Source organism: Phyllostomus discolor, chromosome 4 (assembly GCF_004126475.2).
Source record: "Phyllostomus discolor isolate MPI-MPIP mPhyDis1 chromosome 4, mPhyDis1.pri.v3, whole genome shotgun sequence".
NCBI classification, from domain to species: domain Eukaryota; kingdom Metazoa; phylum Chordata; class Mammalia; order Chiroptera; family Phyllostomidae; genus Phyllostomus; species Phyllostomus discolor.
In genome coordinates this window covers 15,191,183-15,205,683 of record NC_040906.2, presented here as the reverse complement: position 1 = coordinate 15,205,683, position 14,501 = coordinate 15,191,183, and the positions used below count along the sequence as shown (strand labels likewise).

The following is a 14,501-nucleotide window of genomic DNA, read 5'->3' as shown; positions in this document are numbered from 1 at the left end:
CAAGGGCAGGCTTGACTAGTAGCAGTTTTTGCTTTCCTGCTGATTTTAGAATAGAACTCAGTAAGTTGGAATCCACTGGACTCTTTCTGCCAGTAGTGGGGACCAGATTTCTGAGAATCTGAAATCTAGAGTCTGTATATAGTTGAAAAAAAAGCCGCCCCAGGTTGCATAGAAAATACAGAGTTAGGGGGGAAAAACAAGGCATTACATGTTTTTTACAGCAGTATGTCCCAGGGCATTGTCTTAATTCCAAGACTATTGTTTTGAAAAAAAAAGTTGATGAAGGCCTCTGTCCAGACTTGTGCCTTTGTCTTCACCTGTGTCTGGGACACACTTGCTGTTAGTGTGGCCCTCGCCTCAAAGGCCCGCCGACTTCGGCCAAGTCCCATAGGACTGTGGGAGGAGGGAGTTCTCGGGATGGTCAGCACACGGAGGGTGTGGGCTGGGGAAAGCGGTCATGTCTCGGTCACTACTAATTGGCTCACCTGCCCCAGGTCCATTCCACATCTGGGAGGCGCAGGTGACCTTGAATATAACTGTAGAGGTGGAAAGTGAAGTTCTGAAGGCGAGTATGATGCCTGTAATTATACACCTGATAATGTCAATAAATCTTAGTTCCATTCCTATACAGCCAAGGACAATATATATAAGCCAAGGTCATTCAATATAAACCAAGGTCATTCTGGCAGGGGTGTCCAACCTTTTGGCATCTCTGGGCCACACATTAAATACATTGCAACACATAGTAACAAAAAATCTCAATGTTTTAAGTTAAATTCACAATTTTGTGTTGGGCTGCATGTGGCCCGTGGGTCGCAGGTGGGATACCTCTGACTGGGGTCTCCGTGCCCCCTTCCAAGAGAGGGTATTTCTCCCCATTTGGGTGGCCCGTAACCTGCAACCAGGCGTGAGGATTGTGTCGGTGGGATGCTGTCTCCATCCCTGGGCTAAGTGGGACCTGGGCACGCTTGGCAGGAAAGGAAGTCAGACTAACAGGAAGTGGAAGGGTGGGATCAGAGAACAGGAAGTGGGAGCCAGGAAAAGGAAGTGACGCTAGCCCTGCATCTGCCGTCTCACGGGGAGGTGGTACTTAGAGTTGCGATTTCATCTTCAGTCTCATTTGAAGTTGGAATGAGGACCATTCGTCCCAGAAGCTACAGGGACCTGAGACCCAAGCCTGGGTGTACTGGGGGGTCGAGGGGGGGGGCGCTATTTGAGTTCAAGCAATACCTGCCCCTTGGGGAATCAGTGGAAGCACTGCAGTTTCCACAGCTCCCGGGAGACCTGCAGAATCTGGCTGTTTAACCCTAACAGGACCAAGGTTTCTTCTGCCCCATCACGGTTCTCTGAAGGCAGAATCCTGGCCAGTCTCTGTCACAGGATGGTGCCCAGAACTCTTCAGAGACTCCCAAGAGTGAGTGAAGAGTTGAACAGCGGCTCAAGGAGGCCCACCAGGGTCCAGGAAATCCCAGTGTCCCATTGCCTCCACTCATCCAGTTAGTATCTCCAGCTCTCACATACCGCACCCAGACACTGAGGGTCGGCGGAGACATGCATCCATCCAAGAGAGTGGAATGGGCAGAGGCGGCCCCGAAGGGTTCCCCGCCAGACTCTGGACTGGGTACCATAAAGCAGACTGGACCCAAGGAAAGGAGAGCAGGGTGGGGCTGCGGCACCAGAGCCTGCAGAGTTAGCTGGATGGAGCACCTGCAAGCTGCCTGCACCGGGGTCCTCCTGTGGACCAAGGGCAGAAGGCAGATGAGCCGGTCCCCAAAACTGATGGAGGAGCAGACAGGACCTGGATGATCCGGGAAGGAAGAAACGGCTGAGCAAGCACGGGACAGGACCCAGGCTTCCCCGCTCCCGCCGCCCCAACTGTCCCCTCTCACGTCATCCCACACACAGTGTTTAGACAGAGCAGTGAAGAAGAAACACAGACATCCTGGATTCCTCGGGGAGGAGGCCAGGGCTGGGAACAGAAGGAGGTCTGTTTATTCCTGGCAGTCCAGTGTCGAGGGGCCCCACACCCACTTCTGTCCAGACTCCAGGATGAACTCTCCCAGAGCCTCTGACTTCTGCCCGACTGTGGGGCTGAGGAGCATCTGGAACCCAGCGTCCTCCACCCATCAGCTCCCTTGAGGGGAGGTCTGAAGCCGGATGCTGTCCTCTTGCCACATTTTGTCCCAACAGACGTCCTGCCTCTCCAGGACCCCTGGCTGCTGCGCCTCCAGCCCTCCAACCCTGGCCTCCCCCAGAGGCCCCGAAGTCCCCATGCTCTGAGGTCCACTTGTATTCTTGAGTGCAGTTTTCCCTAACGTCTCACCTCTAGCTTTCTCTCCGCAGTTTCAGTCTAGTTCCTCCCATTTCAAGCCAAGGGAGTGTAACTGGCCTCTCCCTCACCTTAAAGCCAAACTTGATAACAATGTAAAAATGGGAGCACACCTCTTGGGGTCCCAGCCCTGAACTTGCCCTTCTCGCTATACAGTCAGGTACTGCATAAGGACGTTCTGGTGAGTGAAGGACTGCGTGTAGAGCAGTGGTCCCATACGATTATGGAGATGTCAAATTCCTACCACCCAGTGTTGTAGCAGAACGCATTGCACAGATACTTAGCATTGTGTTACAGTTGCCTACATCTCCAGAACAGTAACATGCTGTACTGGTAGCCTAGGAGCTGCGAGGGAACACGATTTGCCACCCCAAATGTGTCTCATTAGCATAAGGATTATTATTTTTTTTAGGCTGGTGGATTTTAAGCAACCCTCAGACTTGGAAAACCAAGTAGAAAGGGAAATCATTTGCAAGGGTGTCTCCCTCCGTGTAGCAGGAAGAGGGGGATGACCTTATCTCCAGAAAGTCTTATCAGTGTAGATGACCACACTCAAATTTGCATAACGACCTCACCCTGGTTTACGGTGCTTTTCCTCCCACCCCCAACATCTGTCTCAAGCTGCAGACGGCATTAAAGGGGATGGCTTCCCACACTGTGGCGAGCCACTCATTTTCCTGGGTCGTTCCCATGTATACATGTTACCAATTTGTTTTTCTCCTGTTCATCTGCCTCTTATTATAGGCATGTCTCAGCCAAGGACCCAGAGGGTTACAGGGAAAATTATTTTTCCTCCCCTGTGGAGCTATAGGCTGCACTAACCCTAGGTGAGGAGCAGGCTGTGCCATCTGAGTTTGCATAAGTGCCTTCCCTGGCGTCCCCACAATGACGACATCGGCCAAGGACGCATTTCTCAGAAAGTACCCCTGTCATTAAGCAGTGCATGACTGTATGTAGTTTCCTCAGTTTCCCTGTGGAGTAAAAGTGTCATTGGTCTCTTGCTTTTCGTAGGCTGCCGGCCTTTCTCAAGGGGACTCTTTCTCGGAGGGGAGGGTTGGCCGGAGGGAAGGGACAAGCAGAGAAGGAAAGAAGTCCTAATAATGTTAATAACAGCCACCTTCCATCGAGTGCTTTTGTGCTGAGCACTGATCGAAGTTTTGATCACATCTTACCTCGGTTAGTCTCACGACAGGTGAGCACGAGAGCAGCCCCATTTTACAGGTGAGGAGACTAAGGCCAGAGAACTTGGGTTACTCGCCCAAATTCACACAGCAAAAAACAGTAGGATCTCAGCTGGAATTCTGAGACTCGCACCAGGCTTTCTGACTGCAGCACTGGCTCATGCCTGTTCATCATCATGGAAGAGGAAGGAGAGGAGGCATGTGCTGACACGTCCCTCCCCCTGTTAAGTGTCAGGCGCTGGGATCTGATCAGTTACATCTGTTATCCCACAGGCAGAGCCTCGAACTCATTTTCACTGGGGGCCACGTCAGCCTCGCAGCTGACTGCAAACGACCAAATATAACATTAGGACTGTATAAATGGAACTACTCCTTAACAGGTAAGCGAAAGCTTGGCACTGCCAGCTGGTAGAAACCAGGTGTCGGGCCCGATAAAACAGGGTGGAGGGCCGGTTCCGGCCCGCGGGCCTTGTGTTTGCCACTTGTGCCGCAGCAGTTTCCACAACAGCCCTGAGAGAGTGGCCTGCTTTCTTCCCATTTTACAGGTGGGAAAACTGAGGCCCAGAGGTAGCTAGCTTGCCCAGGGACACATCCCCAGAGCTATTTGTACCTCATAGCCCAGAACTTGGCTCACAAAGCAGGGGAGAAAAATGCAGAATGATTCTAGAAGGCAAGACTGGCTTTATAAACTGAAACGCCCATCAGGCAGTAGGATGGGGGCGGTGAAGATCCTCAGGCCGCAAACATCCCCCCTGCAGCCGCCGCTGTGCACCCACCCCCTCTTCGGCAGGCAGGCAGAATCAGTAGCTCTCATGTGGGGCCAAGGGAGCTCAGCGTGCTGTCAACTTGCTGGCCACTCTGGAATAAGGCTCATAAAATGTAAATGTATTAGCTGGGGCGGTAAGTGGAGAAGGGCAGAAGAAATCGCTCTTCATGAACTCGGATGCATTTCTCAGATGAGCTAGGCAATAGCAGGGGAGAGGTCTCCAAACTAGGTGACCTGAGAGAGAGGATCTGCCACCTAAGTGACCATCTATCTATCGCCAGGGTCTGGAAAGGGAAGCTGGTACAGCAGGAGAGGGAGAAAGGCCTCCCAGTGGCTACAGCCAGGGTGTGCCAGGTCCCACCCTCAGAGGCGGGGCCAGGCTGAGACCGGCTTGGCCGAGGGCCTCAGCTCCGCCCACCCCAGAACCTAGGCAAGGGCAGAGCCTGGGCTGCCAAGAGCCCTGGGTGCTGCTGTCCTGCGGAGCGGAGGCACCATGCTCTCCCAGGCCAGGACATCGGGCATCCCCGGAAGCCCTGTGAGGCTGGCTGCGGAAGCTCCCTGACACTCAGAGGAAGGCCCAGGCTGGGTGAGCAACACCTGTCTCCCACTGCCATGTGAGTAGCTGTGCCCCGCTCCCCCTCCTTGGCTACACCTGGAAACCTCAGCCCCAGACCCCGAAGGGACCGTTGCACCTAGGCTGAGCCACCAGAGCCACTGGGTGTGCCATGTGCAGGTCACACTACCCTCGCACCACTGGGAAGTCACCCGTGGGGGCTGGCTGACCCTGCCTTTCTTGCGGCTCAGGTGGAGGTGGAGTAGGGGACTCACTCCAGGGGAGGGCTGGAGCTCCAGCCCAGGATCCAGAGGCCAGGTCTGAAGTGAGGAACCTGAGGTCTTGCAGGGTTCCATGGAGCTGACCACGCAGGGACCAAGGGGAGCAGAACTCGAGGGCTCTGAGAAGGAACGCTGTCCTGAGGTGGGGCAGGGAGCTGGGGAAGGTTTAGGGAGAGAAAACGAGAAGGGGAACAGGGGCAGCAGCTGGGAAGCCCCACCTGAGGGTCTTGGGAGGAATTGACTAGAAGGGGCAGCTTCTCCTGAGCTCAGGGTGGCTGTGGGCCCTCCTCCGATGATCCTCCTGGGGGGTGGGGGGTGGTAGTAGGACTCCTTTCCTTTCCTTATAGGCTTTGGTCCTGGCAGTAGCAGCTGCTCCCCCCGCTGACAGAAGCAGGGGGTCCAGCAGGGCTCAGGACCCTCCCCGTTGCCTGCCGTGGCAGTGGGACCAAGGGGCTGGACGACTGCGAACCCGGAGCCAAGTGAGGGGAAAACAGGGACAGACCGGAGCCCCGGAGGGGCCAGGCCCTGTCCAGCAGCTCCTCTGCCCTCCCCTCTGGGGTTAGCTTCAGCCCTGAGTGTGTGTGTGTGCGCGCGTGGGGGCGGGGGCAGGGGAGGGGATCCACCTTGTGGCTGGCATCTCTGCATTCACTGCCTGTCCTCCCCTGCCCCACCCCGCCCCCAGCAACTCCTCTCCCTCCTCCAGTGCCCAGGAAGGGACCCGTTGCTAGTGCCGTGCGGATGAGTCAAGTTTATGGGCCGGAGGCTGCTCACTGATCTGTAACCAAACGGCTTCAAGGGCAGATGGGGGGGGGGGGTGCAAGGGGCAGGGCACCCCACTTACTGCTGCCCTTGCCCTGGACTCGTCACTCACTAATGCTCAGTGAGCCCTGTCTCTACCTCACTCCTGCCCCCCCACCCCACTCCACCAATCCTTAATGCTCTGGTGCCCACTGGGCCGCAGGCATCTGAAGAGAGGGACCCTCCTCCATCTCGCCACCCACTCCCAGCACCTGGCCCCAGGCCGAAGGAGGCTCTGGACTCTGGGTGGCCAGAGGACCACCACACACTAGCCACACCCTATTTCCCCCTTGGCTAATTCAGAGGCCTTACCAGGCAGAGGCAGGGATGGACAAGATGCTTTGTTGCTGGCTAGGTCCCCCTTTCCATCTAAACAGGCATACCCACAGGTGCTCAGAGGCGACCCAGCAGGTGACAGACATGGGTGAAGGGGACTGCGGGGACCTGTCTGAAGGCAGCCACTGCCGCCCTCCAGCTGGCTGCTACCATACAGGACATCTGTTGCCACAACCGAGTTCTTAAGAGAAGCCCAACATAGCAGATTTTATGTAAAATTTAATTGGCCATTCATTGAAAAGAATGTCTATATGGCAGTCCAGTGGTCAACAACCTCTAGGTCGACGCGAGTCCCCCAGGAGGACAGTGTCCTGCAGCACCGCCTGACTCGGGCCACCCCGTTTCCCGTCCAGGCATGCCGGCAGTTGCTGCAGCTCTCCCCTGTCCCCGGGCCCAAGATGACACCCAACAGCACCAGGGAGGTGCCCGGCGCCGTTCCCATGGGGGCCTTTGGACTCTCCCTGGTCCTGGCTAGCCTCATCGTCGTGGCCAACCTGCTCCTGGCCCTGGGCATCGCCGGCGACCGCCGCCTGCGCAGCCGGCCTGCGGGCTGCTTCTTCCTGAGCCTGCTGCTCGCTGGGCTGCTCACGGGGCTGGCGCTGCCCGCACTGCCAGGCCTGTGGAGCCAGAGCCGCCGAGGCTACTGGTCCTGTCTCTTCCTCCACTTGGCCCCCAACTTCTCCTTCCTCTCCCTGCTCGCCAACCTGCTGCTGGTGCACGGGGAGCGCTACGTGGCCGTGCTGCGGCCCCTCCGGGCCCGTGGGAGCACTCGGCTGGCCCTGCTCCTCACCTGGGCCGGCCCCCTGCTCTTCGCCAGCCTGCCCGCTCTGGGGTGGAACCACTGGGCCCCCGGTGCCAACTGCAGCTCCCAAGCCGTCTTCCCAGCCCCCTACCTCTACCTCGAAGTCTACGGGCTGCTGCTGCCTGCCGTGGGTGCCTCGGCCTTTCTCTCCGTCCGAGTGCTGGCCACTGCCCGCCGCCAGCTACGGGACATCCGCCGGCTGGAGCGGGCAGTGTGCCGCGGGGCGCCCTCGGCCCTGGCCAGGGCCCTTAGCTGGAGGCAGGCGAGGGCGCAGGCCGGAGCCACCCTGCTCTTCGGGCTCTGCTGGGGGCCCTACGTGGCCACCCTGCTCCTCTCGGTGCTGGCCTATGAGCAGCGCCCGCCACTGGGGCCCGGAACTCTGCTGTCCCTCATTTCACTGGGCAGTGCCAGCGCAGCGGCTGTGCCTGTGGCCATGGGACTGGGCGACCAGCGCTACACAGCTCCCTGGAGGGTAGCCGCCCAAAGGTGGCTGCGGGTGCTACGGGGGAGAGCCTCCCGGGGCAGTCCCGGCCCCAGCACTGCCTACTGCACCAGCAGCCAAAGCAGCATGGACCTGGACTTGAACTAGGGGGGGGGGGGGTAGGGCTCTGCTCACTCCTACTAGCAGCATCCATCCATCTCAGCCACCAAGCCCGTCCCCACTTGTCTGTCTCCACACCTCTGGATCGGAGAGCCTGCTCCGAGTTTCCCACACCCTGGTCAAATAAAACTCCTCTGGCCCAGTTTATTGGTAACTTATTCCACAGCGCAGAAGGGAAGAGGCAGGTGGAACAGCCGTGGAAAGAACCTAGAGCCAGGCGGGCATCAAGGGAGATTCCGGCTCCACACAGGCCAGCAACTGCAGGTGAGGCCGCACCGCCCCCCCCCCCCCCCGGCGGGGAGGGTGAGCTGAGGGCCGGAGCTGCAGCCGATTTGGGGCGGGGGGCCTCACCCTGACATGCCCCCCATGGCTCTTCCTCAGGTCCGGCCACCACAAAACCAACACAGACACCGTATCTGGGAAGTACATTTTATTTACATTTTTAAAATCTGTAACTAATATCTCTTCCTCCTTTCCACCCCCCAAGACTTGGGAAGGGAAAGAATGGGAACCTCAAAGTCCTACTCCCCACATACAAATACACACCCATGACTCACACCCACAAATGAAAAGTAAGGGAAAGAGGTCTGAACCTCCCTCTGAGGGGTCCCCCAGGTCTGGGTGAGGGGGCGAGGGGGCGAGGTACCCAAGGGGTGGGTCTCTTAGGAGAAGAAAGGGACGGAGGGGGCAAGTCAGCACGGAGGGGTTGGAAAGCAGTCCGAGGCCCCTCCCATCCCCTTCCCTCGCACCCTCCCGCCTCTGCTGGTGAGGGGTCTCCCTTCACCTCCTCAGCGCCAGACACAAAGCAGAGGCAGCAGCCACTAGCGGTCAGGTCTCTGGACACAAAATACTTTTGCTTTGTGGTCTCCCGACGTGGTCACCACCAGGGAGGCATCTCTGCGGACAAATGCATGGGTCGGCAGAGGGGGCCTCAGGGCCAGCTCTGAGCCCACTACCCAGGGGCCCCTGGGGGGCCTCCCCCAGCACGTAATTCCAGACCCCTGGTGCCTAGCACTGGCCGCCAGAGACCCACACGAGTGCACACACGTGAAGCCCGCACCCAGGGAGGGGAGGGGAGGGGAAGGGTGAGAGGACGCCGCGGCACAGGGGCGGCAGTGCCGGCTCCGCAGCCCCAGGACTGACGGGAGACCCGGTCAGTCACTGCCGCCCAGTGAGACTCCCTCCGGCTTCTCAGCACTTCTGCCTCCCGAGCCGGGACCGACCAGGCCTCAGGGCACATCTTCCCTCAGGAACCACCCCCACACCCGCCCCGGTGCCTGTGGCCCGGCACCTGCTATTCCCACCTTCCAGACACAGGCACCCTAGCCCTCGCCCAGTTCGCTTACTTGCTGAGGGCAAAGTCCAGGATCTCAGCCGTGTGGCCCCGGTAGTCAGTCAGCAGGCGGCCGGTCCGAGCGTCCCAGAGGCGCACGATGCCGTCCAGGCTGCAGGTGTAAACCACAGCGGTGCCCGCCTCCCACAGCAGCTGCACGATGCCCGACTGCACCAGGGTGCAACAGAGGAAAGGTGGGGCTCAGGGCAGGAGAGGTGAGACCCCTGCTCCCACCTCTCATGGAGGGAGGCAGGGAGGGCACATGGGCCACAGAGGGACCGAGCAGGAGCCAGGTCTGGGGCAGATGCTCCCAGGGCCCTGGGCTTCCCTATGGCCATGACCACGGCTCCGGGCTGCCTTTACCTGATGCTGACACTGGTGCCTGAGGGTCTGTGTAGACAGGTCATAGATGGCCAAGGTCCCGTCCAGGTAGCCGACAGCTGCCAGAGGCATCCTGGGCAGAAGCAAGCACCACAAGGCTCATGGAGGGACCGGGCCCTCGTGCCCTTCACTCCTTCCTGGACCCCCCGCCCCGGCCCCCCCCCCACGCTCGTCCCTCTCGTCTCCAGGCCAAGGTCCCGGCTCACACTCACACGCTGCAGAAGCCCAAGGACTCCACGGAGTTGGACTCACTCTCCTCCCCTTCTCCCAGGTTGGGCTGGGAGGCCACAGTCTCGGGCCTGAAAACACCCACCACCTATAAGCCAGAGGAGAGGATCAGAGAAGGAAGGCGGTGGGGCAGGGAGGTCGAGTGAAGAATAAGAAAGGAAAAGAAGCGGGGACGACGCAGAAAGCAGAGGGCCCCACAGCGAGGCTTCGGGCCCCACTCACCTTGCCGGTGGTGGCACTGACCAACTTGGCCTGACAGTCCACGGAGCCGGTCAGGACCAGGCTGCCATCCTGGTTGGTGGCAACACAGGTCAGAGGGCCCTGATGACCCTCAGTCCCTAGGATGGAGTGAGGGGATAAGTCACATTCACCCTGTCCCCTCTGAGTCCTGCCCCAGGTCTTAGTCCCCTCCCCACAAAGGGCCAGGGTGACACTCCCCCCACTTTTGACACCTTTCAGTACGTGGATGGGGTTTCCCTGCTTCAGGTCCCAAATCCTGATGGTGCCATCTTCATAGCCGACCACAGCTCTCTTCCCTAGAGGGCCGGAGGCACAGACAAAGAGAGAAAGACAGACAGCACACTCAGACACACCCACCAAGGGAATCTGGCGGCGGGGGGGGGGGGGGGGGGGGGGGGGCAGTGCACGAGAGGGAAACAAGTGAGGGGAGAGACTCTGCCCCAGGGACTAGCAGAGGGGACCCAGTGCAGGGTGGAAAAGGGGGAGCTGTCTCTCTGGGGCCTGGGAGGTCAGTGCTCCGGAGAACAGGCCTGAAGTTTGCAGGCTGCGGTCCCAGAGGGAGCCTGGGAAGCACGAGACTCCACACCCACCCTCTCAGAACTCCAGGAAGGCCCTCAGGGGAGCGCCTCTCACCATCGGGGAGGACTCGGCCACATGTGGCTGGGCAGTTGGGACCCTGGAAGGTCTTGCAGTCACCATTCGGGACCTTCCACATCCAGGTGTTGCCATCAGCCGTGCCCGCCAGGAGGACAGGTGCCCGAGGGTGCCACTCCATCCACTGGACAGAGAGGAGGGGTCAGCAGGGTGGCCTGTCACCCCGCCCCACCTAGGAACCTGCCTAATGAACCCTACCCAGCCTCTCCTGCTCTGAGCCAGCGGGGACACTCCAGGTAACAGGCATAGACGTTCCTGCTGTGCCTCGAGAGTGCGCTGGCTCAGAGACAGCTCGGTCTTGGAGTGGCAAGGCTGAGCCCCAAGCTCTCACCCACTCCCCAAGGCCCCCCAGAGGTGAATCCCACTCCCGTGACCTCACCTCCAGATCGCCTGCTTCAAAGGACCAGACCTCCTCCTTGGTGTCCACCTGCCACACTTTCAGGAGGCCACTCATGTCCCCTGTGGCCACTAGGGTGGAGTCATGGCTGAAACCAGCACAAGTTACAGAGTCTTTATGACCTTCAAAAAAAAAACAAAAAACAGAAAGAGAACGTCAGGGCGCCAGGAAGTGGGACATATGACCCAGGTACCTGGCCTCTTAAAGGACCAGCTGGGGGAAGAAGGGCAGATCCCAGCAGAACAGGCAACCGAACTCATCATCTATGCAGAAATGGACACACCCAGGTCTCCCCAGAGGAGGCACTGCTGGCCCCCAACTCAACCACACTGCCCAGGCCTGTCTTACCCTCAGTCCACTCCACACCTCTGCCCGGAACACGGACATCTGTCCCTCCTCCCACATACTCCTATGGCAACCTGTGTCTCCTCCGCTCAAGCCTTTCCCAGACTCCCTTGCCCAACTGTCTCCCTGCCCTATGTCCATGATGGACTATGCTACTCTTCTTTGGAGTCCTCCGGCCCATAGAGCAGGCAAAATGGGGGCAGCAAATGACTGCTGGATGCACAACCGCTGCAGGTGAGCCCCCCCAAGCCCTTCAAAGGGACACGACCTCACTTGGGCACTCTCACCTGCACACTCGAAGAGCAGCTCCCCGTCGCTGAGCCTCCACACGAAGGCTTTGTCATCTTCGCCCCCTGTCACCGCCAAGGTGTTGGTCTTGGGATCCAGGCTCACACAAAACACAGACGCTGTCCCAAGAGACGTTTCACAGGTAAGGGGACGGGGCCCCCACCTGGGGCTCTCTCCCCCGGGATCTGCAGGAAGCCCACCCCTTCCACCCAAAGCAACAGGTCCTTCCTCCTAGGGAAGAAGGATGCACCCGAACTCTCCTAAGTTCCAAGCATCAGAGCATTGGAGAAATCCCTCCCCGAGTTTGCCAAGCCCCAAGCACTTCTCCAGGGCAGATGCCCCTGTGGTACTGCAGCCTTCGCCACCCCACACTGATGCCAGGGCAACGAGGAGGGTGCATGCACAAGGCTTTCGGTTCTCAGCATGGGGTGCCACCAGGCTGGGCACAAACAGAGGGAGGAGAATGTTGTGTTACTGGTTCCTTATTAAGAGCCAATAATTGAAGATTATATAAAATATGCTTAAAAAGGTACTATAACATCTAATTTACACTAAGGTAACTTTAAAAAAAAATTTTATTGATTCCAGAGAGAGGTGAAGGGAGGAAGAAAGGGAGGGAAATATCAATGTGAGAGAGACATCCATTAGTTGCCCCTCGCATGGGCCCCAACTGGGACTGAACCCACAACCCAGACATGGGCCCTGACCAGGAACCGAACTCTTCACCTTCCAGTCTGGGGGATGATGCCCAACCGAGCTACACGGAACAGGGCAAAGTAACTTAATAAAAACTTGCAACCACAGGTGGCTTTTAAAAAGGAAATTAAGACCCAGAGAGATTTAATGATTATAAATTGGTAAGTAGCAGAAGAAGGATTTGAACTCAAGTTCAACGGACTCCGGGAGCCAAGCTCTCCTGGGTCCCTCGTACTGCCCCCTACCTGTGAGTTCCTCCAGGGCAAGGCCTGTCTTTGCCCATCTCTGCATCCCTCGTAACTCTCCGTCCACAGCGGATGTGCGAGGCTCAAATGCCCGCCGGGCCAGAGTGTACGATGGATGTCCAGAGACCTACCTGAGTGCAGTGCAAAGGTGACCTCGCTATCGTCTGGGCCCTCCATGCTGCCGACCACCCCTTCCTGGGGTTCCAAAACCCAGCCCTCCTCGTTGCCCTCCTCCTCCTCCTCTTCTTCTTCAAAGTCCACGTCTTCCATCTCCTGGGCTAGATCATCTGCTTTGGGGAGAGGAAAACGGGCCTCAGCAGCGATAGGAGGGATGGAGGCACAAGCGAGGGGAGGCCTAGGGCTGGGGTGGGTCATGTGGCAAGAGGGTGAGGTCAGACGAACGGGATTGTGCCGGGCGGGGCGGGGAGGGGGAGAAGTGGCCGGGAGGCGGAGACGTGTGGGACGGAGGACAGGAGAGGACCGAGCACCTGGGGTTGGCCAGAGGCTGTGCGGAGAGGGAGGACCGAGGGGATGATGGGAAGGGGGTGTGTGAGGGGAAGGGCCAGAGGAGGCATCAGGGGAACCCCCACCCCGGCCAGGCCTGAGAAGTGTGGGGGTGGGAGGGGAGGGGAAGGGCGAAGGAAGTCGGTAGGAATGACCGGTAGGGTGCAGAGAGGAGGGGGGAGAAACAGGGGTCATAGGCCAGAGGTGAGCGCCTCCTGTCCCGTGGCCTGAGGACCGGCAATTCTCACCCGGGTCCGGCGGACCGGGATCCAGCTCTACCACCTCGATAATTTCTTCATCACCATGGAAGCTTAGGGTCTCCAGCGGGGGGGTGTCAGCGGCAGCCCCGCTTTCCGATTCGGACTCCATGCGGCGCAAGCAGCCGATCCACTTCTCTGGGCCCAAACGCCTCCCAGAGTCAGCTCTCCGCGACGACGCGGAACCAGGGCCCCTCCTCCCGGGGAGGAAATAGGCGTAGGCAACTCCCCGGGCAGGAAGAGCGACGGCAGCTTGGCCAATAGGGAAAGGGGTTGACTAACTTAATGACCAGTCACAGAGCAGAGTTGGTAGAAGGGGACGGGGCGTGGCAGGGAGAACCCAAACTCCGCCCAGCCTGACTCCGCCCCCGACTGGAGGGAAACAAGCGAGCGTGCGCGCCTCCGGGTCTCCTGGGAAGAGTAGTTCGGTCCCGTCCGCTCTAAGCGCTTTTGGGAGATGTAGTTTCTGGTCCGTAGGCGGGACGGAAGGAGCGGGGGAGGCCCCTTACGCAAACTACAATTCCCGAAGGGGACCGCGGTGAAGGGGGGTGGGATCTGAACATGGCGGCGGTGGTAGCTGCTACGGCGCTGAAGGGCCGGGGGGCGAGAAATGCCCGCGTCCTCCGGGGTAAGGAGAGGGACCCCGGGGAGGGCAGAACTGCAGGAGACCCCCTTTTTTCCACATCCCTCCCGGCGACAGCAGGAGGTCAGGGCTGTCGATTCCTGCTCGCACCCCTCTGCAGGGTCTTAAAGAGTCTGGGGGCTATAAGGTGGTCTCTAAAGGTCACCCAGCCCATCCCTCTGCCTTCGGGTTACACAACACCTTTGGGGTCTTGCCGCGCGAGGGAGTCCCAAGAAAGCCTTTTAGACTCCCGCGCTCCAGGTGTTTCACACTCACCGCAGTGCAGAGGAAAGAGCCCTGCGCTTCTGGAGGCTTGGGTTCTAGCCCCGGATAATTAGCAGTTTGACCTTGGGCGGAGAAGTTCGTCTCTTTGGGCTTCAGTTTCCTCTTCTATAAAACGAGGGGACGGAGTAGACAACCTTTAAGCTCCCTTCCAGTGCTAACATTCTGTGGTTTGCAAACATTTTCGCGGATTTCCTCCCTACGTTTCGTGTGAGTCCCACTGCAGTCCTTCCCATCCTGTCTTGTGATGAGATAAAGGACAGCCAAACTCGCTCTCCTGGCACCACGGTGATGAGCCCACAGTGACGTGGAAGTGGCTTCCAAAGGTGTCACCTCGATGGCGATTTTCCCATTTGCCTTTGGATTATCCCTGGCACTTGTT

General features: G+C 58.8%; 3 protein-coding genes across 5 annotated transcripts in view; 2 read left to right on the top strand and 1 right to left on the bottom strand.

Moving 5' to 3' along the window:
* The first annotated feature begins 3,469 nt into the window (after positions 1–3,469).
* GPBAR1 (G protein-coupled bile acid receptor 1) lies at positions 3,470–7,862 on the top strand. Its single transcript, XM_028510737.2, has 2 exons — positions 3,470–4,890; positions 6,598–7,862. Exon 2 carries the CDS (start codon positions 6,643–6,645, stop codon positions 7,633–7,635), a length of 993 nt encoding a protein of 330 aa, XP_028366538.1. The 5' UTR covers positions 3,470–4,890; positions 6,598–6,642; the 3' UTR covers positions 7,636–7,862.
* A 200-nt stretch (positions 7,863–8,062) lies between these two features.
* On the bottom strand, positions 8,063–14,361 carry LOC114495526 (angio associated migratory cell protein). 2 transcript variants are annotated; one of them, XM_028510825.2, is made up of 11 exons: positions 13,207–14,361; positions 12,586–12,741; positions 11,513–11,632; positions 10,863–11,002; positions 10,463–10,607; positions 10,042–10,125; positions 9,812–9,927; positions 9,574–9,677; positions 9,344–9,434; positions 8,994–9,148; positions 8,063–8,544 (listed from the first exon to the last, which is right to left on the bottom strand). In XM_028510825.2, exons 1-11 carry the CDS (start codon positions 13,325–13,327, stop codon positions 8,469–8,471), a joined length of 1,308 nt encoding a protein of 435 aa, XP_028366626.1. In that variant the 5' UTR covers positions 13,328–14,361; the 3' UTR covers positions 8,063–8,468. The 2 variants fall into 2 exon arrangements, with proteins under 2 accessions (XP_028366626.1, XP_028366627.1); XM_028510826.2 differs by having other exon boundaries at positions 12,586–12,744; positions 13,207–13,409.
* PNKD (PNKD metallo-beta-lactamase domain containing) overlaps positions 13,691–14,501 on the top strand; it is a 62,295-nt gene continuing 61,484 nt past the window's right edge. The window contains exon 1 of one of the 2 annotated variants that reach the window (XM_028510827.2): positions 13,691–13,843. In XM_028510827.2, coding sequence (XP_028366628.1) covers positions 13,777–13,843 — 67 coding nt within the window. In that variant the 5' untranslated portion in view covers positions 13,691–13,776. The remainder of the gene's footprint in view (positions 13,844–14,501) is intronic. The other variant, XM_028510830.2, reaches the window with a different exon arrangement.